The sequence below is a fragment of the Spodoptera frugiperda genome, chromosome 28 (genome assembly GCF_023101765.2).
Source record: "Spodoptera frugiperda isolate SF20-4 chromosome 28, AGI-APGP_CSIRO_Sfru_2.0, whole genome shotgun sequence".
Lineage (NCBI taxonomy): Eukaryota > Metazoa > Arthropoda > Insecta > Lepidoptera > Noctuidae > Spodoptera > Spodoptera frugiperda.
In genome coordinates, this window is record NC_064239.1 from 4,654,869 (window position 1) to 4,682,841 (window position 27,973).

The 27,973-nt window shown below is 35.2% G+C and overlaps 1 protein-coding gene across 4 annotated transcripts; it reads left to right on the forward strand.

Moving 5' to 3' along the window:
- The first annotated feature begins 523 nt into the window (after positions 1-523).
- Positions 524-27,256, forward strand: LOC118265427 (multidrug resistance-associated protein 1). 4 transcript variants are annotated; one of them, XM_035578282.2, is made up of 24 exons: positions 524-815; positions 5,408-5,713; positions 8,019-8,285; positions 8,591-8,784; positions 9,185-9,370; positions 9,527-9,781; positions 10,477-10,717; positions 14,212-14,349; positions 15,650-15,799; positions 16,803-16,887; positions 16,964-17,161; positions 17,241-17,417; positions 17,497-17,630; positions 17,702-17,912; positions 18,019-18,132; positions 18,332-18,435; positions 18,593-18,736; positions 19,007-19,082; positions 20,348-20,571; positions 23,370-23,587; positions 23,688-23,886; positions 23,979-24,077; positions 24,298-24,718; positions 24,794-27,256. In XM_035578282.2, the coding sequence occupies exons 1-24, from the start codon at positions 768-770 to the stop codon at positions 25,153-25,155; spliced, it is 4,551 nt and encodes a 1,516-aa protein (XP_035434175.2). In that variant the 5' UTR covers positions 524-767; the 3' UTR covers positions 25,156-27,256. The 4 variants fall into 4 exon arrangements, with proteins under 4 accessions (XP_035434175.2, XP_050561844.1, XP_050561843.1 ...); XM_050705887.1 differs by lacking the exon at positions 20,348-20,571 and adding an exon at positions 21,968-22,188; XM_050705886.1 differs by lacking the exon at positions 15,650-15,799 and adding an exon at positions 16,144-16,290.
- The last annotated feature ends 717 nt before the right edge of the window (positions 27,257-27,973 follow it).

Here is a 27,973-nt window from a genome sequence, read left to right on the forward strand (position 1 = left end):
TACTGTTAGTTCTCTCGTTGAAAAACATTAAACAGAAACAAAAACGACCAATGTTTTCATTAATATCTAATTTAGGTCAGTTTCACAATCTTTACCCTAAGGTAAAAACCTAAGTTAAGACAAGATCCAAGCATTATTTTTTTAATTACTTTTGAATGTCTGGGGAATGTTTCTACGAATTACTTAAATAAGTTGTAAATCATGAATTTTAAGCAATTATTAATCATGATTCACAGAGGTAAATTATGATCTGGAATAACTCATAGGGCACTGTTAATCCCACGGGAACGCGGCCGATAACGCTGACAGAAGCTACTAATTAATTATTTAGTTATAAATCTACATTATCTTATTCATTTTTCAGTCATGATTCGAGTAAATACATTGTAGGTATGACTACATTATGGTATGACTCAAGTTCTATGACATGATAGCAGCACTCTCCGCAAAAGACTTGGTGTCAAGCGTAAAAAAAACAATTTAAAAAGTATTTATGTCCGATCATCTTTATCTGTGGTCCATTTGCTGCTGACATTTTATTCCGTCTATGGTGCGCGGTGCGGTGCGGTGTGGTGTAGTGTGTGATGTTGAAAATTTTATCGAATTTTTTATAAGTCATAAAACTACTTTCAGTGAATGATTCTTTTTAGGTGGTAGCTGCTTATTTGTTACCAGTCGTTGTAATAATTAAATACATGTCGCTAGAGTGTCAGTTACATCGTAAATTAATGGCAGTTACAAGTAACTAATAATCACAAATTGTGACAATGTCTTACAATTCCACGCTTGATAGCTTCTGTGGATCTGAATTTTGGGTAAGTAGGTCTTTGACCATGATAGTTTATGTTTAAAAAAATGGCTTGGGTAAATGAACTCATGGATTTACGGATGTCGAACTACCTACTTACATAAAACTACTTTGAAATGTGAGATGCTAAGTTTCTATTAAATTAACCAGTTTTGCGGCATCTTGGCCTGTTAAAAACATTGTTTAAAGGTCATTTTTATCAGAAAAATAAGGATTCGAATCAAAGTTCCAATAACATTAATATAAAAAAAGTACGAGGCTTAAAATGCATACCTACAACCAAATTTTCGGCACAAAATTATGTAAATGAATACTTCGATACAAATGAGTAACATTTCCAGTTTATTTGTATTATTTGCTAAAATTTTACATACCTACTGCATTTTTTTCAAGTTAAATATTATGTACCAATATTATTCTTCTATTTGAACAATGAACATGTATAAGTAAATTAAAAATATTGAACTAATCTAATAAATTAAGCTTTCCAAAAGTACTTACATTGCCAATGCTGTTTCTTATTAGCTTCCACTTGCAATCTCATTAGACCACTTAACCCAAATTGTTCAGTTGCCTCTTCATTAGTACATCAAAGTACACATTTATCAATCAAGCTCTTTATTGTAATTAACTATCTAATAACAGACTATATAATGCAACCAGTCTATAAACACTTCTCAATTTTGCATGTTATACAGATAACTTATTTTCTTAATAAAAAATATCTCACTATCCATATACTTAATTATGACCTTCCAAACATGTTGCTTTTTATTAATAAGTAGTTAAAATCAATGTGAATTAAGTTATGAGCAATACAACTTTATACAAAAAATAGACAAGTAGTTTTTTTTTATAACAAATCTGACAAATATTAACAGAACTCATTAAAACATTCTGAGAGGAACCACATGACCATGACCCAAGCCATTTTCTATAATAACATAATGTCTTTGAATAAAAACCTGTTTTTGTGATGCTTTACTAGTATAGCTGTTTCTACTCTGCCTTATCACTCAGCTAGTGTGAAATAATCATTATGCAAACTTGCAGTGGTTACACATATTGTATAGACATGATGTGTGAATAATAAATTATTCAAATGACTATAGAGTTAATGAACTGTAAAGAAGGTTCAAATTTAATTATTTTTGCAACCTTTGCAAGGTTTTCTTAAATTATTTTCATAGTTGTTTAGTACAGCCTTGATCAAATTGTCGAATTGAGCTCATCTCCTTTCCCAGCTTGTGCAAGTCTTATGTTCTTATACTATTACAAAATAATCCTATAATACACATTTTTATCATTTGTTGCCTTAAAATAGTACTCTGTAAAATATCAAAGTCATTCAATTGCTAGAGCTAGAGAGATAAAAAAAGACCCTTCAATTATCTGTCATTCATTTTAATTGCCTTTCAAGTAATCATACCTACAACATCATGCCCTCTAACCATAGTACATTAAGCATGTGTTTGTTTGTCTTCAAACATCACCTTGGTCGGCATAACAACCAAATTATTATTAATAATAATAATTGGTTTACTAAATTTAAACTTATGAGGAAGAGAAGGACTGTATTTATTTAACTAATACTGTAAAGCTTTAGACACAATTATTGTTTTGATTTGTTAATCCAATTGTATGGTTTCATAATCTTGTTTAGCTACTAAGATATATCACACACACACTCATTATATTTTTCTTGGCAATGAGAACCACATTCATTTGTCAAATTCTTTACTCTACCTTTTAAAAGTTTTTGCTGTTTTTGGATATCAAAATCATTTATCTGTCTTTTGTTTTTAAAATAAATTGATGATTTATTTTAAAATGCTTCAAATTGTAACCCTATGAAGGAATTATCTCAATTGTAGATTGTTAATGGGTTTTAGGTTGGAAGTTAAATATATTGTAGGTTACAGCAGTTACAATATTTGCTTGTCATCCATCCGGCAAGATCTATGATAAAACATAATCTACTATCATATCTACACACTACATGTAGCAGTAGTCAAAGTCAACTATTGTACAACAATAACTAGGTAATAGGTATTTCACAACATGTTATAAGATAGAAATTAATTGTCATATCACCTTTTTATGTTTTAACATTTGTTATCTATGAAATTAGAGAGGTTTAAAAATATTTCAGTTTGATAAAAGACATGTAAAAATGAAACACTATATTTAAGAACATATTAATGTTACTACTCTATATTAAAAAAATATATTAATGTTTTTTATATCCATTATTTATGCTGAGACATAGCTGTACTTAATTAATTAATAACACAATCTAGTTCACGTTTCACATTTACTAAGCCAGACAATCTTCTTAATGGATGTCTACAGTACTATAGTAAATTAGTAACCATATCAAACTTATTGACAATATTCATAGTCCTATCAATATCTACCAATCAACATTAGTTCAATTTCAGTACTTTGACCTCACCATATCCAATTGTTGGATTGGGCTTTACAAGCACAGAATCAAGATTCAATGATGTTCTATTTAGTGACAACTTACTGACTTTTTATTATTTTTTTACATTGCATTGAAAATTTTATGCTAGAGTTTTCTCTTGTGTTGTGGGCTTATTTAAGTATAAACATACTGGTCACATTAAAATTACATCCAGACCAACAATTCGTGGACCATACAAAGAATTGTTTCGTTACGTAGCAGCCGGCTAACCAGCCCCTACGACACACGCTAAACGTGCATTCAAATTATTATTATTGGTACTGATTAATAATCCTTATGACGTAGGTATTACTACGGGTCTATGACTCATATAGTGGCGTTGGCCCGAGATATTCTATTTTGAATTTTGATTAACACTAACAGCCTCAATTGGAACTTTGGACACGAAACGAAAACTTACAGTCACGTAAAGTAGTTAAATTAAAAGTAGATCTGATAAACGTAATTTTTTTAGTAATAGCAATGCATACAACATCGCATACTTTGAAAGCACAGTTACAATCTGAAATCCCACTCCCAATACGATTCAGTTATACCGATACTACGCTATTATACGCTCTTAAATTTAGACGATAATGAATATTTATCTATGTATTAAAATATTTCGCCCACAATCCTGTTATCGTACAGCGGATATCACACACCTAAAGTTCAGAACATGTAGGTATACCTACGGAATAGCCGTCGATAGATACCTACCTAACTACTTAACTAGTCACCCACGCCTCGTCTGCAACTGGTTTTTGTTCCCAGTATCGGCGACGTAAAATGAAAACATCGTAAACTACCACAACAATCTGAGACATCACCGGATATAATGCTACTAACAATATCCATCATCAGCCGGTCATGATATGCTTACTTTCTAGGAGTAAAAGTTGTTTAGCAATCTCATTAGGTTCAATGATCTCGCAGGCTCGCTGCCAATATAATGTAATACAATTAAGTACCTGAATATTATTATTATACACTTCACTAATAAGACCGACCTTAAACAGTAGTTATCATCAGTAGTAGAGTCGACCTTAAACAGTAGTTATCATCAGTAGTAGAGTCGTAAAATAGCGGTATTTAATATTTTTATTACATATTAATTCTATGCTATTAAGTTTTTAAACCAACGATTCGACAAGCTTTACTGTCAAATGGGATTATAGAATAGACACGATAAGTATTAATTAATGCCCTATTCTTTAGGAACTGGCATTATACGTAATAATGCAACAGTAACAGTAATGATCAATGATGCAACTCATCATGAAATAAAACCACGGCTTGTGGGGGGTTTGTAGAAGCTCGCTAGTTGTTTATAGCATAATCGCAGGATGACTGTACAAAATGTTATCTACATATGTACCTATTTATGAATCAACTGCACAATGTGTAACACAACCAAATTAAATAAAGCATCGTTATCTCCTGCCCCGGCTTACCTGGAGAGGTAAAACTGTTTTAATATAATTTTATAATAAATAATACAATGTTTTAAACATAAAATACTTCAGCGTTCGTTCCGTGGGTGGGATGTTTCGCTGCGTAAACGAACACAAAGAACACGTCACAGCATTTCAAATAAATACATAATTACATAGCATACGTACAACTCTGAGTGCCCATCTTGCTCGGGATTCGTATATGAAAGTCATTGCGAACGTGATAATCTAAATATATGTCTATAGTCGGTAGATATGCATCCAGACATTCGGTAACACGAGCCGGGCCTAAGTAACGGGAACAAAGTAACGGAATATTATAACAATTTCAACGGCCTTGGTATCTGAATATCACGCCATTTGATTACGATGCAGTAACAAAAGCATTTAAGATGGCCCACATCTACAGCGGGGACGATAAAAAATCTATGCGCATTAATGTTGTTGCTACGCTGTGCTCTTGAACTTTAGACCAATACTGTAGCTATGAATCAAGTAGCAATAAAGAACTAGGTACATATCAGCAATAGGTAATGTAGGAGTTCTTATTTTCGCAAATAAATATATTATACCTATTCACACTTCTTGACTAGTACAAATAGTGTCCTCTAGCAGGATATTTTTACGTTGTATAACTGCTTTATTCCTGTCTAATTCTTGAATTTCTTTTTTTTTCAGAATAGCAATCTCACATGGTATACCGACAGCCCAGAGCTAACGCCATGCTTCCAAAAAACAGTGCTGGTATGGACGCCGTGTTTGTACTTATGGGTCGCGGCGTTCCTTGACACCTACTACATACTGAACAGTAAAGAAAGAAATATACCATGGAATATACTGAACATCAGCAAACTTTTCATAACTTGCCTTCTGATAGTGTTAAAATTTGTGGATCTGGGCGTAACAGTGCACACCTCATCCCAAGAGGACATGGCAGTATTTAGTGCAGATTATTATAGTCCCATTATTAAAATTTTAACATTTGTAAGTATATTTTCTTTTTTATACTAATCATAATAATTATCTTTGCTTTACTTTGTCAGACGATCAGATTCTAACCACTGGGCATGAATTAGTAAAGGCTATAGACGAGAGAATTTAAAAAATCCAGTAATATTTTGCCCGCTTCGTGTTCGACGACTAAGACTTAGGCCTTCGTTCTGCCTTAATTACTATATTTGGTATTGGTACGATAACAACGGTATTCGATGATTCTGATGATTAAATTAGAACTTAAAATTTTCGAGAGAACATGTTTATATTCCCGTTTTAAAATAGAAACTAAAATAAGACGTAGACGTTGTTTTTGCTTGTCTAGAACAGAGTCCCTAACTAGTCGAGCTACTTGTAGGACAAGTTAGGCTTCTTTTAAGTTAACAGTACTCGACATAAACCTTTGGATAACACGACTTAGTCGTAGCAAAGTTTTATTGAACTTGAACTATTTTTATGATTTTTAACATCTGCGTAAAAGCTCCAATTCATAGTCAATCAATAAAGTAATCGCTTTGTGCCTTATCGTAATGTTTAGGACCAGAAACCTATTTAGGCCAGACTGATAAGGATACCTATGTTACCAGACAGAATAGAAATACGTTTAATAGCAAACAATTTTGCATAAAATAGTTGAAGCTTTTTGCGGATAGTGAGAGAATCTTCCATATAGTTATGACTGATTTTTCTTTCTTTCAGTCATTTAACTATAAAGTACTTACTTTTATTTTTAAGTTTCGAAATTAATCAGTGATTCTCTGTCAATACACATTGATTTAAATACGATTTCAATCAATAAATCGTTCAATAAGCCCTTTATCCTTAAATAGTTGTGGAGTATGTTTTTCTCGTTTATTTCTAAGTTCAGTGTTCAAATACGATTTAGTATTTCTATAATTATGCATTTCCAAATTCCTTAACATGTTATTGTTTATTATCACACGTGGTTTTTAAGGAATGTTTCCTCAACATCGTGTGTGTACCTGTACCTCGGTTTAAAACTGGGTCACAAAGTATTAAACTAACTGTCATTTTTAATAGTGTAATATACCCATGAAGTTTCCTACTGATAGTGTATTCGTCGTTCGTCCTTAATTCTCGTTTTACAATTAATTAATGATGCTTTATAGTTATGCTTATTATTACAATAAAAATGTACTTTGAATTCATGCACCGTCATTCAGTGAGTCACAATCTCTATGTATGTTTGTTCCTAAGTATGTACGTAATCTACTAATGTTATTGTAGGTACTACTCAAAACTTGAACAATATGAATAAATAAACTATTAAAAACACATAAAATAAATGGCATCTAATATTTCATCGACCTTCTAAAACTTTGTATTACCGCATCACTTTAAAGGTACAACAGGCCCATAATTATGGAAGCCCTTTCGTCGGACAAATCATTAACCTTGAACAGTTTGTTAACCACACACTTATGTCGACAAAAAATAGTTACATCACCGGCCGTAACCTATTACACTATTATTATATCGCTTCGAATGTCGAGCCTCGACTGACCGCACACCTTAACGCGACCCGCGCTTTTTGCGGAAATCTCTAGTCACTACGAAACGGATCTTCAAAATATTGACCTTCGCTGAGATAATCACAATCAGTGGGAATCTTTATAAAAACTTGAATACGAGATAAAACGGACTTTGGCCACGAGTTAATAAGGCGGCGACTATAATACGCTAACGCTCCCATTGTGCAATACAACACAGATGTAGAACCATTCATTAAGCAAACATTTTATGGCCCAGTACAAGTGCGATAACTGTTAAATGTTTCAGATAAGTTTATGAATGAAAACAATTTCTTTTTTGCACGATTTTCTTCCTTTTGTGATCTAATGTATTTTTTCATAACTTTGCTATGTTAACAATATTCTCATCAGCCCCCATTCTACATAATTTTATTACTTATAATTAAGATATGTACTGTTACAAAACAATCGTTAATCATGAAAAATTATGTTGAAGATTTCATTTAAAATCTTTTTGCGTACTCTGTTAAGTACTTACACAAAACATTTATTTAAAACTCGCAGTAACTAGGTACCAAAAACATGAGTAAATACTTAAACCATGTTTTGCTAACTATTATATTATTACTCGGTCTGGTTCCTGTGTTTATTTGTAAGAGCGTTCAACGCCAACCAATGCTTGTCAGTTCAATGTCTAAAAATAAAAGCACAAGTTCTTTATACAACGTTGCGTTTTTCGCGAAGTGGTATGTTTAGGGTAAATGCTGATGTAACATTATCTACATTGCAATCATTGTTTACAGGGTTTATCAGCTACATTATTGTACTACAATCGAAAGTATGGTATGCGAGCATCAGGAGTGCTGTTCTTCTTCTGGCTACTTCTGATTTTGGCTGGACTGCCTCAGCTGCAGTCTCAGATCAAAGCACACGCCAATATCCCCGATGATGAAAATGTTAAATATAACTTTGTCAGTTACATGGTCTACTTTCCTCTGATAGTTATTATGTTTATATTGAATTGTTTCGCCGATTTACCTCCGAAAGATTCACCGTACAAATATGAAAAGGTAAATAATTATTTGTGATTTCTACTTACATAGAATTATTTTTGAAATCTATACAATATGTTAAAAGTTTTAAACTAAAACCAATAATAAGTTCGTTCTAACTTTTTGTTAATGTGTTATTGTACTTTACTACATTTTAATATATCACATTATACTACGTAATTTTTTGTCTTCCCTACATGGTTAAAAAAACCCCAAGTTTGACCACACGATGTCAAATTACGTAATCGTTAATACCGTCCACAGACGTTTTTCAGTTATAACCTTGTCATATGTTTTATTTATATGATTATTTTATAATTTAGAATCAATGTCCGGAGAACGCTTCAGGATTCCCTAGTCGTCTAACATTCAGTTGGTTCGACCCTCTCGCCTTAACTGGGTTCCGTAGAAGCTTGACAGAGGAAGATTTGTGGGCTCTCAACCCTCAGGACTCTTCTACTGAGGTGGTTCCGAAGTTCGACAAATTCTGGGAGAAGTCTTTGAGGAAACGAGAAATGTAAGTACTACAACACTCAACGTTCTTACAACCAAATGATAAATGGTATTTGTACCTACCTCTATAATCAATTTTGACATTTCAAGGTAAATGATACCGTGATGATGAATTCCTTCAAATGTTTTCTGTGTAATCAATCAAATTCTGAACATTATCACGCCATTTTTTATGAAGAAAACGGGCAATGGTATTCAGTATTCTAATTGCCAATGAAATCGATAGTCCCATGAAATAATGTAAGCATAAGCACTTAACTACATTATAGTATAAGTACTGCCAGCGGCTTAGAAGTATTGGCATTCAGAATTTCGATATTGAAAATCCATAACGCGGCCGAAACAAAAAGGTTATTCAGATCAACGGGATACATCTTTCATGATGTTAAAAATACGTGTTTCAGTTCAAACGCAACAAAGGCATCGTATCGTAAGACATCAGCTAGCGTCAACTTTAAGCCTGAGAGTGAGAAGAAGCCGGCTTCCATATTGCCAGCGCTATGCCTTGCCTTCGGAGGCCAGTTCTTGTTCGGAGCCATGCTGAAACTGTTCAACGACGTCCTCATGTTTATATCGCCACAATTGCTCAAGTAAGTACTGGTACATTTCACCAGTCATGCTATAACAAGATAACACTGCCATCTGTTTCACACGATACTCACGATACATTTGTAGTACTGACTTAATTAGATTAGATTTATCGAAGTGATAAACTCCTTAATCCTATATTAACCATTCCTTTTTAGACTTCTTATAGGATTCGTGCAAGGTAAAGAGCCGATATGGAAAGGTTACGTTTACGCGGTAGCGCTTCTTGCCTGTGCCACGGTGCAGACCATGCTCCTGGCACACTACTTCACGAGAATGTACCTCGTGGGCATGCGGATAAGGACTGCCCTGACCAGCGCCATCTACAGGAAATCACTCCGTATGTCCAACGCAGCAAGGAAAGAGTCGACGGTCGGAGAGATTGTTAACCTCATGTCGGTTGACGCTCAAAGGTAAGGGTGTAAAATAATAATTATATGTATATTATCTGATAAACATCTACAACAGGAATCACCTTCATGTCTTCATGTGAGAGATTTCTGCTGTGATAAATATTTAATTGTAATTAAATCCGCAATAGATAAGTTGGAACGTGTGTGACAAGATTGTGTGTATTATATATCTATGCTCTACATAATAAATAACATTTGTTATTTACTTAAGAAATCAAGATACGACCTGCGTCAGAGCTATTCGATCTAAACATCCGACATTAGGATCGCAGACTGTAACCGACAAAAGATTATGACTCGTATCTATCATAGTCTTATCATTTACCTAGTAACCAAAAAACCTGGTAACTCGAAATGTGCGATAAATGTAACAATATCTTGAGTACTGTTTTGCAAAATTCTGATAAAATTCTTATTCACGTGAATGGTTGTATGTCGGGTACTCAATCGTGCATAAAGTACGAAATGGATACGATACGATGTACGTAATTTGATAGCGTATTCTCGAAACCTACCAGTAATACGGATGGAACTGCGGGCAAACCCAACAAAGCACATCAATAATGTGAATTTTCTATATAAAATAATGTTTGTGCCAACTTTGATAGGATGTAAAATAAACTGAAGATATATTTTCTTGAATCCCTAAACGTAGCTATAAACGTTGTCATAATAGGTACATTTACTCTTTACAGATTCGTTGAACTGACTGCATATTTGAACATGATATGGTCTGCGCCGTTGCAAATCGCTCTTGCCCTTTACTTCTTGTGGGGAATCCTAGGACCCTCAGTACTCGCGGGTTTGGCGGTGATGATTATACTGATACCAGTCAATGGCCTCATCGCCAACAGAGTCAAGACACTTCAAATAAGGCTCATGAAATACAAAGATGAAAGAGTCAAACTTATGAACGAAGTACTTAATGGAATTAAGGTAAGTAAATTAGTTTTTTATCATTGTTATTTTCTTCATCAATTTTCGACAATGACGTCTTGCCACGTCATTATTATACACGCTTCTTACGATGACTAGACAATTTTAAATTGATAAATTAAATGTATTAAAGGTTAGGTAAAGTAACTAGGTGGTAGGTAGATTGTAATCTTTGGAATTACTTGTCATGTTGTGAAATTTGGAATATCAGTATTGATTTCATAGGCGTAAATATTTTACAAGTAATAATAATAATTAAAAAGAAGTTACACAATATTGTGCAAGTAGGTAGCTGTAGATATTATGTAGTTGGCAGGATAATTATCATTATCACATAAGCAATCATGCATCTAATAATAATAACATAATTACAAGAAACATGTACATAAGGTATGTAGTGTTCAAGTAAAATATTTTGAATGATTTCCACCTCAATGATTATATTTGAGGCGATTCTTTCGCAAGCATTATCACTAAATACACACTACACACAAAACCTATCTCGCTTGTTTGATTCTTATGCTCTTGATATGATATCATGAACAAATACTAGATACTGCACCTATTATTTTTGTATAGTTAAGAATAACCTCGGTAACAAGTTCTTAAATAAATATAAACACATCTGTTATTATTTAATGAGTAGTTAATTATTATCAGTAGTAACACGAAGACTGGAAATTGGCCCGTATATGTCAATAGGCTCATACCTATTACATGGGACTTACAGCATAAATTGTGAAAACTGGGTGTACATTGTACAGTGCCATAATCTGCACCTCTGTCTACCCCTTTGGGGATAAGAGGCGTGATCGGTAGTTAAATAAGTAAAAATTAAATTGTCATACACTCGCTTTTGGTTATATACAGGTTGACCCAAAACTCAATGATATAATTTGACGTCGTGTAAAAAGTGTTCAATTTTTTTTGTTTAAGTTACCACTTTCGTAATCAGATAACCCTCGTCATATTTTCAACCACTGCAACGCCTTAACCAAAATATTATACTATTTATCCTGCCGAATCAATATCGTAAGCTCTACTCTTAATAACAATAAGAAAATGCATAATAAACAGCTCACAAACGTCGAAAGATATAAAACATAATAGCTAATCGTTTGTGTTATAAAATTGATGAATGAATAGTTGACAGTCAAATATTGATTTAAGTATAATTATGACAACCGTAAAACGAACAATAAGTTCTTTATCCTTCATTATTTATGAGTGACGTTAATAGTTTTACTTGTTTCATAATTTAAACTTTACTGGTGTGCCGATATGATATAAAATTGAGTAACAGCGGGAGTTGATAAAGTAAATATTATTCAATTTGATTACTGCAACTAATTTCTTTTCGTAAAGTCGTTGGGAAAGCAATGATTACTGCATTGATTTTCATTAACCTTATCACGTAAAGATAACATAACAGAATAAATAAATTATTGTTATTTATCTGTTGAAGGTTACATTTTATGAATTGATATTATCTGTGATAAGAATTCTGTTTATCTGCGGAAATTACTATGCAAAAATTAATATTTGACAACTAATTAATCATACGTTAACATGTTATGTTTCTTCTGAATAAAGTTTATTTCCAAAAAAGATTTCCGCCTGTTTTGTTGTATTCTGGACCTCACACTAGGATTCCGTGTCGTGAGATCCAGCGTCCGTTTACGAAATCAGATTAAATACATGTAAATTCGTTGCTATGTTCGTTGCCATAATAATAATTGTAAGGTCTTTTTTATTTTAACTCCGAAAATAGGACCTTAGGACTCTAATTATTCGAATTTATCACCATTTGATTCGCCGCTATTATTGTGACACGACGTCGTTCTTCAAAGATATCCAGATTTCGGTTACTGTACCATCAATGATAATAAACGTGAACTGTAAATGTCCTTCAGCGAGATTACTTGGAAAGATTACTTTTTCCAAATATAATAACATGTCCAAAAGTCTGCTATTTGTCATGGACATAGCCACTAAAAGACTTTTGGCGTAATAAAGTTGTATGAGGCTTGAATCTAATATTTACATCTTGTAATGTAATCCACCGATAGATAGATTTACAATACTATTGTCTTTTTCAAATTCCATAAAAAAATATTCTGCTGTTATGGAGAATTAGTATTACGAACACAATGGAAAGTGCTCATAGTGTTCACAATTTCATAATGTTTTGCAATACATGTCTATAAATTAATAAAAATAAACTAGATGTTTCTAGCTATCTGGCAAGGAGTATTTTAACTGATTGCACTGAATTTACTCACGTTTTAGATAAGGTTTTGCTCTTATCGATCGCCTCATAAAAAAGTTTGATCTTATTTATTTCATAATATGGCGTAAGCACTCACATTTATTTTTGGAACACGTAGATATTTACATCTGAAACTAGCGTAAAAATGTAAAGCATGCCACTAGGTAAAATGTTAAAAAAATACTCAAATAAGACTACTCGAATAGGTAAATAATATAACTAAATATGTAGTTAGTTGTGAATTTGACTAGTGGTTATCTATTCAAATGTTAAACCTATCTTGAGTTTTAAATAAATTAACAATTTAAACATAACATATTTCTTCCACACCGGTTTCAGTTGTGGCGACCGTTCCATGTTCAAACGGCGTCTATCCTGGGCTCTCATGTGGCCGGCAAATCCGCCCTCATTTATAAATGAATAATATAAAAGCGACATTGGAAAGTAGCGATTAAAATACCTAAATACATCAACTTAGACTAATTCTGATTCAACAGCATTGAAAATATTTACACTCATAAGCTTATACTGTTACTGTGAATGCATATTTACAATTAGTAAGTGCAGTATCTTGTATTTACTTAATGATAATAATAATGTTCAAGAAACAAACGAAATACGTTTTGTTTGTGCACATTGCAACCTCTTAAAAAATCCTGTGTCATGCTTAATGGAGAATTAATATGCAGTAAAAAATTCTGTATCATGCCTAACGTAGAACTTATATGCAGTATAGGTAATTAAGTCCTTGACTATCAGTAGATAGGTGCTGAAAACCATTCCTCCAGCTAACTATTATCATAAGACACTTGTAGGGTTAAATCTTTGACGGCCTAGTCTATGCTTGAACGAAAATACCGTAATTACATGAGAATTTCACGATTATCAAGTCGATTTATTTCTAGTAATACTTGTTACTTGTAATACAGCAACTAAGGTAATATCTTCAGAAGTATAAGTATACAATTTTATCAAGTCCTCGCGTGCACTGACCTCGTGCAGATTCACTGTTTGCACACAACAGACCTTCCAAGCACAGTTAGTAAACCGCCTTTGTGTTCTTTTATCTTTATGTATGTATATTTCAACGATTTGTGTACTCTGTCGAACTTCCGTGCATTGTTACTTTAATAACGACTCTATTACACTGCAATAAAATATGTTTTCACTACGCACCATTTATCATATTAAAATAATGATAATCTAACGTTTGTTTTCTTTCCAGGTCCTTAAAATGTATGCTTGGGAACCGAGTTTCGAAGATCAAATACTTAAAATAAGAAACAAAGAGATGAATGTATTGAAACAGACCGCTTATCTTAACTCTGCTACCTCATTTATATGGTCTTGCGCACCTTTCCTGGTAAGCTACGTATTTATCTTACTAATACATTTATACACATACCAAATTAAACACCAAGTAAGTTATCTATTAGAATTAAAAAAATGTATCTAACACATGACGTTAGTTACGAATGATATAAAATTATGATGGAGAAGTTATGTTATATGTCCCACCGCATCAATGATGGAGATAAAACACCTTAATTTAGAGTATGGACCAAAGAATCTTAGACACCCTAAGTACGAGGTTCTTTACAACCAGAACCGATCTTTTACTCTGAACTAGAAATACATGCAAAATGCTAAAATCTCTGAGATATGTTTTCGTAGAACTGGTGCTAAAATACATCATGTTTGGAATTTTGGACTTTTCTCTCAGAAAAAAATAAAACCTTGTAATGATTCAACTATGTTGTGGTCATAAAATGCTGTGTCATCGTGCTACGAACATATTTTAGTTTTCTTCAAGCTAGCGTGATGAACGATGACGTATATTTTCGATAATTTATCTGGTATTTCCCTTTCTTTTTTACAATAATAACGTGTTGACTGCTTGTTGACTTATCAAAACACTTAATGGTGTTATGTTGGAAAGCAAAAACCTGACATATTTATCTTAACAATAAGATTGTTCTGATTTCGGTAGCATTGTAAGTATTTGAACTTTGCGAGATAGTTTCACACGAAATTGTTACGCAAACCTCAATTGAGATCCGTGTGCATTAACTATTGTAGTATACCACACAAATAAAAATAAGCGCCACCTTTGTTTACACTATGTTTACTTATTCATTATGTAAACTGAAAGTAGATACTGTGATAATATATAAATCTGCAATCTCAGTAAATACCTACTCAATGTAAATAAATTGTCACTGATTTAGTAATGATAGCGGAAAGTCTACACGCTTTATCAAAGTTATCAGTTTTTTTATGTCTTAATATTTTTATTGATGAGTGTATGTTTCCCTATCAGTTTAATATGATTTACCTACAGATAACGGACATTGAAAACTATTCAATGTTGTAATACGATAACCCCCAAGAATCGTCAAGTCAGAATTGATAACGACTAATCAATCTTCGGCTGTTGATTTGATCTCGTATGCATGTGATGTGCATACAATCGTTTTGATTTACTATCAGTATAATATTTTGTATACTTATGTATGTTTACTACCATAGATGACAAAATGGTTTTATTGGTTTTAATAAACGAACTACATACGGTGATATGTGCTGGTAACTAGAACAGTAAAAATAGACTAAATATTTAAAAAGTTACAGTTAATATAAAAATAATTTTGTTTGTTTTCAAGGTGACCTTCCTAACCTTCTTCACATTTCTGATAACTGATCCCGAGAACAATGTCCTGACAGCTGAAAATATATTCGTGTCGATGTCTCTGTTTTACACAATGCACTTGCCCCTAGGTTTACTACCACTCATCGTGGTATCAGCGATCGAGGTAGTGCCACGACGTGTTCACTCCTCTATTAATAAAGCTACACATGGCTATGGTTCTTTCACATACAGACACACTAACATGCATACTCGTCTCTAATATAACAGTATAGCAGCATTGGACCTTCTGGTTTAGTTTGTGTGTTAAAGGTACGCGCCGCTACTTAGCGCGAATGTCGTTAATGTTGTACGTCCACTCGCTGGGGGGCTCGAACCTAGTAGCGAGTGGACGTACGCAGTCGTGGTGGTGTATGTGGTGGTCGAGCACAACCTAAACTCCGTAGCTACAGTCCGGCCGCGGCCGCTTGCATGGCGCAATACTTAATATCTACTCGAATGATGTCGTAGGTGTCGCTGATGTCGTTCGGGTGCTTTGTATTGGTAAACGATACTGAAGTGCTGGACTCTAAGAGAGCTTTCGTAGCGTTGTCTCTTTTCAACATTCTGCGTTTCCCACTGTCAATGCTGCCTAACGTTATATCGAATGTTGTACAAGTAAGTTCATTATATTAGACTATATTTGTCTGTGTGCAATGTCAAGCTTTTACGAGTCAAATGTAGTGCCTGAGGTAAAAAATAAGACCGTTTGTTTAGTGTTTATGTTTGTATGTAGTCTATGTACTTAATAGATAAAAAAATCCTAGTCCCCGTTTGTGCTCAACTGTAGTTTGTTGTTAGTCCATTCTCTCATAATCATAAACAAACTCATTGTTTCGCTTCCTTTAACTTTCCCTGATCAAGCAACTAATATTAATATAAACTAACAACTGCTTATATTTTACCATAATGTTTTACTATAAAGCAAAGCTTGATGTGATTAAACGGTAAAGATACGAGCGAGTTTTCATTATCATTTAATCGAAATAAGATACAATTGTTTTGGCAAAAACATCTTATGAAATATTGAAGTCCCGCTCGGTCCGCTTGAACGCATGTTGTGTTGCTAACATACTTATTTATTTCATAGACCACAATATTGATACGACTAACACAAATGTATTTTTTAGACATCCGTCGGTATTAAGAGATTGAACAAATTCATGAACTGCGACGAACTAGACATTACATCCGTGGAACACGATCCTAAAGACCGTAAGTGTTCATATTCAATAGACTATAAGCTTTAACAACACTTGGACATGTTTCACAATACTCCTTTCTTTTTTAGCGAACCCTATATCTATTGAGAATGGTCACTTCACGTGGGGAGACCAGGATTCGGAGCCGTCCCTCAAGAACATCAACCTGCACGTGCCACGAGGCTCAATGGTCGCCATCGTGGGCGCTGTCGGCTCTGGAAAGAGTTCTCTGCTCTCTGCATTGTTGGGTGAAATGAACAAGATTTCTGGACGAGTTAACACGACCGGTACGTACATGTTGTATTATAATGTTATATGCCGTAGAAGACAGTATAGGTACTGACTTATTTCACCATTCCATTTTAGGTAGCATAGCGTACGTGCCGCAACAAGCGTGGATCCAAAATGCAACCCTTCAGGACAACATACTGTTCGGCAAACCCCTCGACAAACAAAAGTACAACAATGTCATCGACATGTGTGCTCTCAAACCTGACTTCGAAGTCCTGCCTGGTGGCGACCAAACTGAAATCGGAGAGAAAGGTAAATCATTTTACGTTTCCTTAATGTCAGTGATAAGTACACAGTTGACCAAATGCTCACATCCCTCATCTGTGTGCAGGTATAAACCTGTCTGGCGGGCAGAAGCAGCGCGTGTCCCTGGCGCGCGCGGTGTACTGCGACGCGGACAACTACTTCCTCGACGACCCGCTCAGCGCCGTCGACTCGCACGTCGGCAAGCACATCTTCGACAAGGTGGGTGTGGTGCACCCGGCCCACTAGTGGAGTAAGTAGTGCGTAGTGCTGACGGCTCTGGTCTTCTGCAGGTACTGGGTCCCAATGGGCTGCTGAAGAACAAGACGCGGGTGTGGGTGACCCACAACGTGTCATACCTAGCGCAGACGGACCTAGTCGTAGTACTGCGCGACGGAGAGGTCTCTGAGGCCGGCTCCTACCAACAACTGCTCGAGAAGAAGGGCGCCTTCGCCGAGTTCCTGCTCCATCATCTTAGCGACGCTGAGAGGACTTCACCGGAAGGTAACATAATATAGATCACTCGTGTCTTCTAGATGCCCTCAAAATGTTTTATCGCAATATATTGTTTACTTGTTTCATACAGAGTATTAACCAACCGTAATTTCAGAATTAGACGAGATCAAACAAGACCTAGAGAGTAAGCTTGGAACCGAGTTCCAGAACAAGTTACAGAGAGCTCGTTCTCTCTCCGAGAGTGCATCTGAATCCGAACAGGCGGCAGGTAAATAAACATATTATTACATTATAAATAGAAACCTCAGCGATATGATTAATTGAAATCCCCAAATCTAAATATGGCAGTCCTGAATGTTGTACGAACCTTTTAAATATAAGGCTTTTTCATCAATAGTTATATTTCAGTGTAGTGTTTAATATATGGTCTGAGAGTTGCGTTAATAGTGTTTTCGATACAATTTTAGGAGACCGCGCAGGCAGCGTGAAGAGAAAGACTCCAGAAGCGACTCCAAACGAATTGAAAGAGAAGAATAAACTTATTGAGGCTGAGAAAGCGGAAACTGGCAGTGTGAGTTGTATTACCTATTTGTGATGAGACATGTTTGTCACTTAACTGTTATATCACTCAAGTATTTAATTGTAATAAATCGTAAACTACGTTCTTATTTTACACTCCACAATCCACAAAATGTATTATCTAACTAACATGTATGTACCGTTCGCAGGTGAAATGGGGAGTGTACAAGCATTACCTGATGAGTGTCGGAGTGTTGTCGTCCGTGATCACTGTACTCATGAATCTCATTCTACAAGTATTCCAAGTTGGATCCAACTACTGGCTCACTGAATGGGCCAATGATGATAAAATGGTAACTTCCTTGCTTTTCTAAGGCTGAATGATATTAATAACCGATCTGAGTTGAAAATTTTAATATTAGTGGCTTTTTTTTTATAGAGTTTCTGTCAAAACATGGATCGATTCAGAAGTTTTGGATTAAGATTTGGTCTTTAGTCTTTCATTTTCTTATGTTCTGTTAGGTATCATTCTTGAGTTGATTGACCGAATTGAAATGAATTAGTATACATAATCCACATCTTTAGCTAGTATTACCGTAACTGAATATATATTTTGTGCGTAGCTGGTGAACGGCACGGTAGACACGAAGCGACGCGACATGTACCTCGGCGTGTACGGCGGGCTCGGTATTGGCCAAGGTAAGCGCTCTCACTGTCACTCACGTAACCTGTGGATGCCATACTGACGATATTAACCATTTTGTACCATTCGGAGTTCGGACAGATCGTTGATAGATGTAAATGCTTAATTCTCTAAACAAATCTCAGCCCAATATTATGAATGGGACTTTTTTTGTTCATTCCTGTTACATTTGGACTGGAGTTAAGAGTTCGTAATCACAGTATCTTTTATTAAATGGCGAGATTTGTATTCACACATTTTTCATGTGGAACTTTTGACAAAAGTGAATAAATTAACAAATAAAGTATTGAGAACAAACGTTCCTGTCGTTTATATTATGTTTGAAACATATCTACTGCAATTAAAGTTTATAACAAATATATTATTATAGCCAATTACTGAATGTGTCTTGCAATATCGTTAAGTATGTTTACTGAATAAATTAAGAATAACCTGATGAACTAATACATGGTTTTGGTGATGGTAAATATATTTATATTGTAATAATAATGAATACATTATTTACTATTATTATTTCTCTTACTTTTTCAATACTGTCTAGTCTTTATTTCAAAGTATATGTGTAATCTTATTGCATGGACTTGGAATCTTCTTATCGACTAACAAAGATTGACTTCTATGCATGAATATCTTTATAATATGGAAATAACATTAGTAGATATTACAAACAATGGTCATGAAAAATATAAGCGTGCCACGGTCGCAACGACTGGGCTAGCCCGCATCGTGTCACTGTGTCACATTATAACAAAATCAACTTAGAAAATGTTTGCTTATTCCAAATAATTATATAATACCTACACATTTTCCTCGTGTTAAGCCAAAGTTCTTCATGACTGTTGTATGATAAACTAATACTTTTTATTTATTCCAACTTAAACTGAATGCATGCCATTTTATTAGAAATTTATTTACTTATTTGTTTTTGTCCTAAATTAGTATACGATTTTAATATGAATTGCCTGCTCAACTAATCCGACAAATTTGTTGAATCTTATGTATTTAAACTCATGTAACATCTTTAAAATAAATATAGTTAAGTTATATAAGTCCACACCACTCGCTACAAACCGACATCGCCATGTACACTAGCGAAAAAGAAAAGTCTAGTCTTACAGATCGTATCGCAATAAAATATAATTTAGTTGTAATTGTAAAAGTTCGTCCGCCATAGTAATTTAGTGAGCGCGTATCGAGGGCAGTGTACATGGCGCGGTGAGTAGCGCTAGTGGATAGTGGAGTAGTAGTGCGGCTGTGGCAGTGGTGTCGGTGTCGGTGTCGTCGCTGGCGCTGTACCTGGGCACGCTGGCGGCGGCGCGCGCGCTGCACGCGGCGCTGCTGGCCGGCGTGCTGCGCGCGCCCTCCATCGGCTTCTTCGACTGCACGCCCGTCGGCCGCGTGCTCAACCGGTTCAGCAAGGACGTCGACGTCCTCGACAACGTGCTGCCCATGACGCTCAGGGGCTGGACTTCCTGCTTCTTTGCGGTACGAGCCGGCCCGGCCGCCACGCCGATTGTGTGCTCTGCAACACTGCCGCCTCACACACACTATTTTAATACACTTCAACATCTATTGTTACACATTATTTGTAAAAAAATATTTTCCTCGATTTTTACATGCATAAAATATATTTACTACACGCAATTAGCACTTCGTAAAATTATGATTAATTGATATATCAATATCAAACATTTCATTAAATGTAAAGACAATTTTGCACTTATTGATATAATTTTCACTGTCTCACATAAGTCAAAAGCTTATGGATCATTTTACACAAAACTTAAAACTAATTTGAGATGAAGAAAGAAGAAGATGGTTAGATAATTTTGAACTTAAAACTGATCAATGTGTTGCACTTCACACTGTGTATTACGCAAATTGCTTTCAATGTTGTGTATTTTTTGTAGAACACGTCGGTATCTAATATTCAAGCCGAGCTGCGGATCACGTGGTGCTAATAATATCTAAAATGTTTAATTGATATCAATATGGGATCAGTTTATAAAATAATAATAACGAACTTTATTTCTGTTTTTTATCTAGATTTAGATGCTTATTTAATTGGGTTTTCTTTGCTTATTTTCTTTCGTTTTAACCCAGATTCTACCTAGATGTATGCTAGTGTAAGCCTGCATGTGATTGATACATTGTAGAAGTTGCGCTGCAAAGTGAAATAGTTCCTCTAATTTGGTGAAATATATTCGACTGTAACATTACAAGTCTTCAAGTATATTCACAATCCAATGTTCTTGTATTCGTGTCTGTTTCAAGGTGTCTTGTAACAATTAACAGTTGTGAGAATACCTCATCGATATCTGGGTTCTTATACTATTCTAATACAAATGTTTAATGGTGTCGTCTATGGGGTCCTTTTTATATTGACGACTTTCTGTTTTCAATGGGTTTTAACCAGGATTCGTCTGTGAATGTTTATGTTTTATTAAATCTTATATTCTCATCGTCACTAACTTTTCTCGCCTTAGTAACTGTTTGTACCTTGTACCCACTAATAATATATTTTCCTGTTCAAATTTATTTGCATATGTATTCAACATGTCCCCATCCCTTGAAAATTATTTTAATATTAATAGTGGATGAACTTGGGAATTTGTAACGCGTTTTAGTCGATATTTTTCACTGAACTGTGTCTGGTATTGAAGCCTAACATAGATTCTTAATAGCGCCTAATATTTTCCAATTTGCACTGTCGATATCCACCAACCTAGCGCCATGAAACCTTGAAACCTTGTAGTTAGTATTTGGCTATTAGCTATCGTAAACAATGTATTCATTATTATTAGGATTGTCACCGAGTGTCGAGCGCCCTGACGCGGTGTTCGGTTAGGTACTAAAATTGTGTCGATGGATGTTGTTGCAGCATTAGGATCAATTTTTGCCGATTTAATGCCATACCTGGCGTGTTGGCGGGCGGCGAGGTTGCTCCACGAACTGTTGTTGGACCATGTGTTAAAGGCACCGTTAAATTTCTTCGAAGTGACACCCGTTGGCAGGATACTCGCTAGATTTTCTAAAGACATGGACATTTTGGACACGTCTCTTCCCTCGCAGATCTCCGACTTGATGTGGTGCATTTTTGAGGTAATCTCGCCACTCTTAGTTAATCATTGCATTTCATGGCTGGTTCGATTATGTTGGTGGGTATTTTTATTATTTGTGTTTTGTTTGTGCAACTTTGTGTTCCTCTTATGTGAGATGTTAGTGCGATATTATATGAAGGAAGAATCATATCAATGTCAATCCAATTAATCATTATGTCATGATTAATTATTTGTTCCTTGTTGAACAAAGGTGGTTCGTAAACCTGGAAACGAAAAAAAGAAAATTGGCAATTGCCAGTTGCCAGTTCCTTTCAAAAACAGAAAATTCAAATTACCACGTACGTTAGTCAGACTATGGTATCGTGCTAGCTTTGTTTTTCTTTGCTGCTTACCGTTTTCAATAACAAATATGATATTATTCCAGAAACACTAAACATTATTTATTTTTAACATTTGTCATTGAAAACGGCCCTGCTTTACATAATTTCAGCTTGATGTGTTATGTTCTCGTTTTGTTTTCGTATTTAGCTCTCATTTTTGTTATTCTATCGTTTGCGTATTATGTGGTTCTTCGATTTTTTCTTTACCCACACCAAACCTTACCTCGTAAGTTTGTAAACTGATCCCAGACATGCGTATACTTACATAAGTTTATTGATCTATAGTTGATACATTCACTTAGACCGACATTACTCGTGACGTGAAGTAATGTTAATGGATACGAAATGGTACTGTTGTCATATAAAGTCAAGCGACAAATTTTTATCTTTTATTACATTAAGAAGAATTTTTCTGCCAGCCTGTTTTCTGTCATCAATTACAGGCATATGAAAATAAAACTTGAGGTAATTTACATACGCCATAAGGTTGCCTGTATTAAGTATCTATTTCAATCCATTTTCATTAAAGCCAAAATATATTGTAGGTACTTTTTTTTGTCATATATCCCCAAACATTGAATAAGAATAATATTTTAGGGAACATTACTTATTTCATTACAAATTCTATATAGAAATTGAAATTATCTATATAAAATACAGTATATTTTGGCACGTTATAAAACAAAGGTGCCCATGAAACATTCATATTAATTTAAAAAAAAATTGTTTGCTTGGGACATTAAACTAGACCGACTGCTAATAGAATACTTATTTAAATGAATTGAATATTGTGAAAAAATAATTATAAATTGTATACTAACCGTACATACGTGGTCTCTAGGTTTTGGGTACGCTGTTCGTGATTAGTTTCTCGACGCCGATATTCATGGCTGTGATACTGCCCATCGGATTCATCTACTACGTGATCCAGAGATTCTATGTGGCTACGTCACGACAACTGAAACGACTCGAGTCCGTATCTCGATCTCCCATCTACTCTCACTTCGGTGAGAGCATCACCGGCGCTAGCACTATTCGAGCCTACGGCGTCTCCGAGAGGTATGTGTACCATCACTCACAAACTAATTATTTTAACGCCTCTTACATTATTTTGTGTGTTGAATATAATACTATAGTAAGTATTCGTTTGATCCACTAGGTTTGTTGAAGAGTCGGAGCGCGGTGTAGATCACAACCAGTCCTGCTACTACCCAAGCTGCATCGCAAACAGATGGCTGGCAGTCAGGCTCGAGATGATTGGCAATCTCATCATATTCTTCTCTGCGATGTTTGCTGTGCTCAACAGAGACACAATTAGTGCTGGTCTGGTGGGACTTTCTGTTAGCTACGCGTTACAGGTATGTGCGACACCGTTATTGAAACATTTATTAAGTCGGTGAAACATTTACGTACACGTATATAAATGCAACTATTAATACATTGATTACAGATTACACAAACTTTGAATTGGCTCGTTCGCATGACATCAGAAGTTGAAACCAACATTGTGGCCGTGGAAAGGATAAAGGAATACGCCGAAACAGAACAGGTACTGAAATTTGTTCGAAATCATGAGAATTTTTATGTGCTATTTTATACTGAATAAGCAATATGATACTAGAGGGAAGTAAATATATTTTAATAGGTTAGAAGATGCCCCTAAAATAAATTGTAGATGGCTACATAAACACATGTTCACTAGTCGCCTAAGCGGGAAACCCTGAAATATTTTGAATAAAAATTATGGTGGTATGTACGTATGTGTATAGGAAGCGGCGTGGACGGTGGCGAACGGTCCCCCCGCGGAGTGGCCGGCGACAGGCGCGCTCCAGCTGGAGCGGCTGACGCTGGCGTACCGCGCCGGCGCCGAGCCCGCGCTGCGCGACGTCACGTGCGCCGTGGCGCCGCGCGACAAGCTCGGCATCGTGGGCCGCACCGGCGCCGGCAAGTCCACGCTCACGCTGGGGCTCTTCCGCATCGTCGAGGCCGTGGGGGGGCGCATCCTCATCGACGGCCTGGACATCGCCGCCATGGGGCTGCACCAGCTCCGCTCGCGCATCACCATCATCCCGCAGGACCCCGTGCTCTTCTCCGGCACGCTGCGCATGAACCTCGACCCCTTCGAGACCTTCTCGGACGAGGACATCTGGCGCGCGCTGGAGTACGCGCATCTCAAGCCGTTCGTGCAGGGTGAGTAGTGTACAGTACATAGTCCCTCGCGCCTAGCGTGTAGTGTAGTGCGGAGTATACAGTAATATATTACAGGGCTCCCGGCGGGGCTGCGCCACGAGGTGTCGGAGGGCGGCGAGAACCTGTCGGTGGGCCAGCGCCAGTTGGTCTGCCTGGCGCGCGCCCTGCTGCGCAAGACTCCGCTGCTGGTCCTGGACGAGGCCACGGCCGCCGTGGACCTGGAGACGGACGAGCTCATCCAGAAGACGATCCGCTCCGAGTTCGCGTCGTGCACGGTGCTCACCATCGCGCATCGCCTCAACACCATCATGGACTCCACCAAGGTCATGGTCCTCGACAAAGGACAACTCGTCGAATATGCACCACCTGAACAACTGCTACAAGATAAGAACTCTATATTCTATAGCATGGCCAAGGATGCTGGCCTAGTTAATTAATTTAATGTACTCAAAATTCACTAAGTTATGGGTTCCTAATTGTGAATTGTGAGTATTGAGACTCAGCTCCGCGTGATAGACGATATCGACACAGATTCTAATTTAATATGTTTTAGTTTAATGAATAGAAGCAAGTATTACTTACAACTACCCATAGTTGTGAGCCGTTACGTTGTTAATGTAACCATTGTAGTGTTTGTACAAACATGCCAACAAACTGTTTAATGACTCGGTACTGAGTCAGTATTGTCTATTACTTGTGTGAAATCTGTGCTCAACTCGAACTCTTGCTGCCACTAAGTATATGGACAAGCGTCGTTATTATGGGTAGAAAGTTAATGCATTTTATACCTCTCCATTATTAAGACTAAGCAAATAGTAAAATAATAAAATTAAAGCATTTACAACTCATCACAGTAACAAATAAATTGATAAGAGCTATTAAAATATCGAAATACATAGTACTTAAGCATATGACAGGGTGAGATTTTTATGAGTTTCTGCTATAGTAGGTAGTGGTATGTAATTATTAAGATAAGCTCAAATTATTCCTCATTTAATAAAATAAGGGACTAGGGTGGTTGCGATTTGAGAATATTGTACATTTTGTTACGCAGACACACAGTAACTGTAGTGAAAATTGTTGAAATAACATCACTAGTGAACAGTATAACCGGTAAGATGGCAAATACCAGACACTATAATCTATTGTTTATCACAAATCGTAACTATCCTATTCCTCTGAATGTGTTCAATCATAACAGCTGCATTACTTTACATTTTATATCGCTTTGTTATCAGATTCAGTGCATCAACATAATTACAGAGATTACTAATTGTGTCCTTTAGAAGGTAACATACTTAATAAGAAGTCAGCTTGGCCGCAAATATTTAATTTAATTGTTTTACATAAGAAATGTTAATTTCTATCTCATTTTAATTTTTTTAGGAATACTTAATTATGGTCTTAAAATATCCAAATTGATTACTTCATCAACTTAATTTTGATACTTAATATTTTTTTATTATTAAACAAATTACTTAACTAGGTATTTTATATAAAAAATGAAGATGTTCAGTTATAAAACTTCACTTAACAAGTTACCGCAACTCAAACATATTTGTTTTAATTACCTTGTTTAGTGTTTTTATGGATAAGTTCAAAATTATCATTCATATCTGTCGAAACATAAAGTTATTGCCTGTGAAATTAATGAGGGAAAATCATAGCTATTGTTTCAAAATAAAGAATATGATCTACTTAGTTCTTACTTATATTGTAAAAACTCTAGAACGGATAAATAATGGTACTGTCATGGTACCTTATTTATTGAATTTGCCTCTGGCCCAAAAAAATATTAAAACTACGCAAACAAAAAAAAACATAATTACGTTATAACTCGTTAATTTTATAATGGAAATTAGGGCTTTGGTAATCCATGATTTCGGTTTACCAAATTAATTACAAACATGTTGGCGTTCTATTAAACCTCGGATCGAAATAGGATATTTATGCAGGTGGTCGAGATTCACCAGTCACATCGCGCGCGCACCAGGAATCAAATCGTAATGTTGGTATAATGATATCGACACGACTGTGTGATCATACATAGTGCATACTGTCCATTGTTTAAGATACCATGTTTATTCACTTATTACTTAACTGCGTTGATGTGCTTAATTAAAATAATATATGTACCTACTTATTATTAAAAGTTTTTAATATTTTACTGTGATTGTGACAAATCATTTAATAATATTGTAATTTTGCCTTTCAAAATTCGGATACATCACTTAATTATTGATAATGTTTTATTTTTTATTATTCAAATAAACAATTACAATTTTATTTCTATTGACATACAATATGCATGTTTTAATTTTATGATTATAAATAATTACTTATTGTACATCTGTGAATATACCGTGTACATAATTTACCATGTACAATCATGTACAATTTGTAAAAAGTTGCCCAGTTTCAAGAAGGCAGATTCTAGCATAATTAGGTTAGTCTTCACTTTTGTGCCTATTGAGTAATTTAAGAGAAATTTTGTTTCAATGTGTATTAAATAAAAATGTTTTACCATAATAGACTATACTATGTTGTTTTTTTTTCGTAATTTATCAAGGAGATGTTCCTGGTAGTTGATAGCGTGATACAGCGTGAGCAGGAGTTTAACTTTGTGTTACACAGCGTTAAAAAATATCTATGAACATTGGATTAGCAATTGAAAATCTAATATTTTATATTTATTTCAATGTAAAATTATAATTGGAGGGTTGTTAAACAATAATGATCTTTCTGCTTCTGCTGGATTCAGTGATGATGGCAAAAATACTAGCTATAGTACCTATTAGCAATTAGTAGAGATACACATTGCTTTGCTGGTGCAAAATCTAGTCGCCGAAGTAGTGCATCAAAGCAATTACTTACCGATCTGAACTTAACTTCAGGAAAAGAAACTGCTAACCTTAGCTACTAATAATCTTGAATAATAAAAATATCAAGACTGTTTAGGCCGCCTATAGTCAGTGTTGAGTGTTTTAGCAGCTCTTGATTTTTTAAATTTGCCGCCTTTTTTTGGTCATCTTTCGTTGGCCAGACTCTAATGACAAACATTTGTCGCTAAATTGTGTCGGTCGATGCACTTTTCAGATAAATACTAAATAAAGTAGTGTTTGAATATTTATCCGGAAAATCATCCATCTTAATCCAAATTAAATTCATCCAAAATATCGTTATATAAAAAGTTATCACGATTTATTTTATCGTTATCATTGTCGAGACTTTCTGCTAGAACCATAAAATGTATCT

What these genes read in the sequence shown, in the direction of transcription:
- LOC118265427 (XM_035578282.2), top strand. Translation starts at nt 768, where the DNA reads ATGTCTTACAATTCCACGCTTGATAGCTTCTGTGGATCTGAATTTTGG. An exon ending in CACCGTACAAATATGAAAAG is followed by an intron (nt 8,286 to 8,590) that starts GTAAATAATTAT and finishes TTTATAATTTAG; the next exon opens with AATCAATGTCCGGAGAACGC. An exon ending in CGGGCTCGGTATTGGCCAAG is followed by an intron (nt 19,083 to 20,347) that starts GTAAGCGCTCTC and finishes CGGCTGTGGCAG; the next exon opens with TGGTGTCGGTGTCGGTGTCG.